The 2,836-nt window shown below is 38.8% G+C and overlaps 1 protein-coding gene across 1 annotated transcript in view; it reads left to right on the top strand.

Annotated features, from left to right (window-relative positions):
* The window catches only part of otofa (otoferlin a), an 87,427-nt gene that overhangs the window by 36,645 nt on the left and 47,946 nt on the right, over positions 1 to 2,836 (top strand). The window contains exon 4 of the mRNA XM_046061150.1: positions 1,589 to 1,688. Coding sequence (XP_045917106.1) covers positions 1,589 to 1,688 — 100 coding nt within the window. The remainder of the gene's footprint in view (positions 1 to 1,588; positions 1,689 to 2,836) is intronic.

Below are 2,836 nucleotides of genomic sequence, written 5' to 3'. Positions count from 1 at the left end.
TCGCCTGACTGTCAATTTCTATAGTCCTGTTGGGGAGCTCACATCGTTAGCTGCGATCCCTGCGGATCTCTTCTGTGTGTGTGTGTGTGTGTGTGTGCCAAGTGGTAAGCTATTGACCGTATGCTCTTGTTTTGTGATATTATCTTTCTCTCAGATCCAGCGAAGTGATTGTGTGTCTGTTCTTCTTAATGATTGTCTTGTTGTTCTTTTTTTCCCCAAGTATTTTGTATGTAGCCTATATATTATTAAGTGGAAAACACAGCTGTATTTGCAATCCATTGTACCAGGTTGTTTTTGTGTGCGTGTGTGTGTATAAATAGAGCTAAACACCATTATAGTAGAAATGACATATGGCTGTGGTTCAGTGTGGCCTGCGCTGCATGTTTTTTGTGTGTGACTGATTGCTCTACCAACAACACACTGTTTTGGGGGAAACTCATTAAATTATTCACCAACTCTAATTTGCTAGCTGAATGGGGACTGTACTGGGCTTCTTCCCACTGTTATGTTCTATGAAGGATCCTTGGGCAGCATAGAAATGTGCCTTATGTCTAATGATCTTACATGTAATGACAACAATCAAAGAGTCATTTCCTGTTGTGTTCTTTGAGGAAATATTAAAGAGAGGGACTGGCTTTCATTTTATCTTTGTTATCTTCTGCCACAATTTTTTGATTAAGATTGTCTCTTTAAGCGTCTCTTGAAGCACATATCCATTTTTCTTGAATTATGTTTTTTTGTGTGTATAATGCCACATAGAATATAGTACTGTAGTCTGTCCTGTAGTGTAAGTTGTGTTTCTGTTTCAAGTTCAGGTGATGTTCAAGCTCTCAGGTTCAGGTGATGTTCAAGCCCTCAGGTTCAGGTGATGTTCAGGTCAACTGGTCTAACTGGAGCACAGCAAAAGCGACAGTGTCCGTTGCTGTAACCATGATAATGAAGGTCCCCCTAACCTTAACAAAGTATATATTTTAACAATGATGTTCCCCTAAACCTAACCAAGTTGTTTTTGTGTCTAACCCTAAGAAAGTTGTCGCACTGTGAAAGACATTTCGTTTTTGGACGGATCAGACAGATGGTGTCGTCCTACTGACAGGGACGTTACAGATCAGAAAACACTTTAATGTGTGTTCTAGAGGGACTGGACAAACAACATATTCTGCTGTTTAATTCGAAGGATTTATTGTTCAAGTTTAGGGCTTGCTTAGCTCGCATCATTGGATAACTCAAGACAGTTTTACGATTGCAGAATTGGTTACGTGAATGTTGAAAATACTATGCATTGGCAATATAGCCAATGCACAGAGATATCACAGTTTTGTTTTCAGGCACTTCTGTATAATTGGAGCGTTCAGCGATTTTACTTATAAAATCATTCATTCAACCATGAGGTTTTACAGAAAAAAAACACTTTCAAACATGTTCGTCTTTCAGCTTAAATTTAGTTAATTTAGTCATCTAAGTTTGTAAAAATGTTTCCTTTTAATGCAAATTTAGAAAGGGGCTAAAAAAAAATTTTCTTCTAAATTTGAGAAACAAAGGATAAAAACACCATGTAATGATGAAATTTCTGTTGGTTTTCCTGCAGACTGGTGGGGACTTTCAGCATGGTACTTCAGAAGGTGGCTGAAGAAGGACACCTAGAGCTCACCGATACACTCATCGATGATAACAACACATCCATAAAGGTAAAGCTAAGCACTGCTCTCACATTGGAATGTCAACAATCTACAAGGCTTATACGTATAGATTGCTGATACATATTGAGAGCCACATAAGGAGTAATGCAAGTACTGTTTTGCAGTTTATTTGCCCCAAACAACCAAAATACCAACTGTGAAAATGTTAACTGTAGCTAGTTAGCTGAGTGTGTCTGTGTTACAGCTGGTCTTTTTTTATTCAAAAGGTTCAATGGTATATTAATTATAAGAGCAACATGCTTATTTTGTTTGCCTGTTGCCAATCGAGAGCCTGGATCAAAGGGCAATGTCTTTAAGCCTTTTTTTAACTTGTGCAGAGTAGGCGTGTATTTGCTTCAGTTTGCATCACCCAGAGCGAATTTGCATCCACCTCTGTCTTTGCTTTGACTTAGTATGCAATCACCTTGCCTCTAAGACTGGTTTCACATTGAGTCTAAACATGACTTCAAGCTGCACTAATCAGTACCAAGCTTTATAGCATCTTTCAGCTCATTGTTTTTGTTTTATGGCCTGAAACTTCACTGTGTGGGTTCACTCTCATTCTTATCACCACCATCATTTTCAACTGCAGCAGGCAGCTGTTTTTGGAGAAAAAAGTTCTGATAAACCCACTGTACACCACCTGTCCAGAAAAAAAATCCGACAACATTTGCTTACTAGTAGTGAATGTGGGACAAGTCCAAATGAATGCTATGTTTCTATTTATCTGCTGGATGCAAGTAGGGGTTAAGTGTCTTACTCATGGATACATCGGTGTCTCACAGTGGATTTGAACCTGGGTCTCTCATACCAAAAGCATGTGTCTTATCCATTGTGCCATCACCACCCCTCATGTGTTGATGCGTTGCTGCGTTAATGCAGGTTGAACAGCTGCCATAGGTTACCTGCACATGCAAAATGAGGAATAAACACCATTTACATGAAGCCTCTTCAACCCGACTGAACCCGTCAGAACAAACACATGCTCTATAGGCAAAGAACTATATTTAAAATTCAAGTGGAGATTCATATGTTTTCCAAAATAACAAAGATGTCAGGTTGAAATTGGGGAAATGTTGCACAAGACATTACGTTAAATATGGGGCAGCCATAAAAAACAATGAGTTTGAACAAGGTGGTTTTTCCCCAAAAAACTG

Source organism: Micropterus dolomieu, linkage group LG10 (genome assembly GCF_021292245.1).
Source record: "Micropterus dolomieu isolate WLL.071019.BEF.003 ecotype Adirondacks linkage group LG10, ASM2129224v1, whole genome shotgun sequence".
In the NCBI taxonomy this organism is placed as follows: Eukaryota; Metazoa; Chordata; class Actinopteri; order Centrarchiformes; family Centrarchidae; genus Micropterus; species Micropterus dolomieu.
Note: the sequence above shows the minus strand (reverse complement) of the source record. Positions and strands in the feature narration are given on the sequence as shown.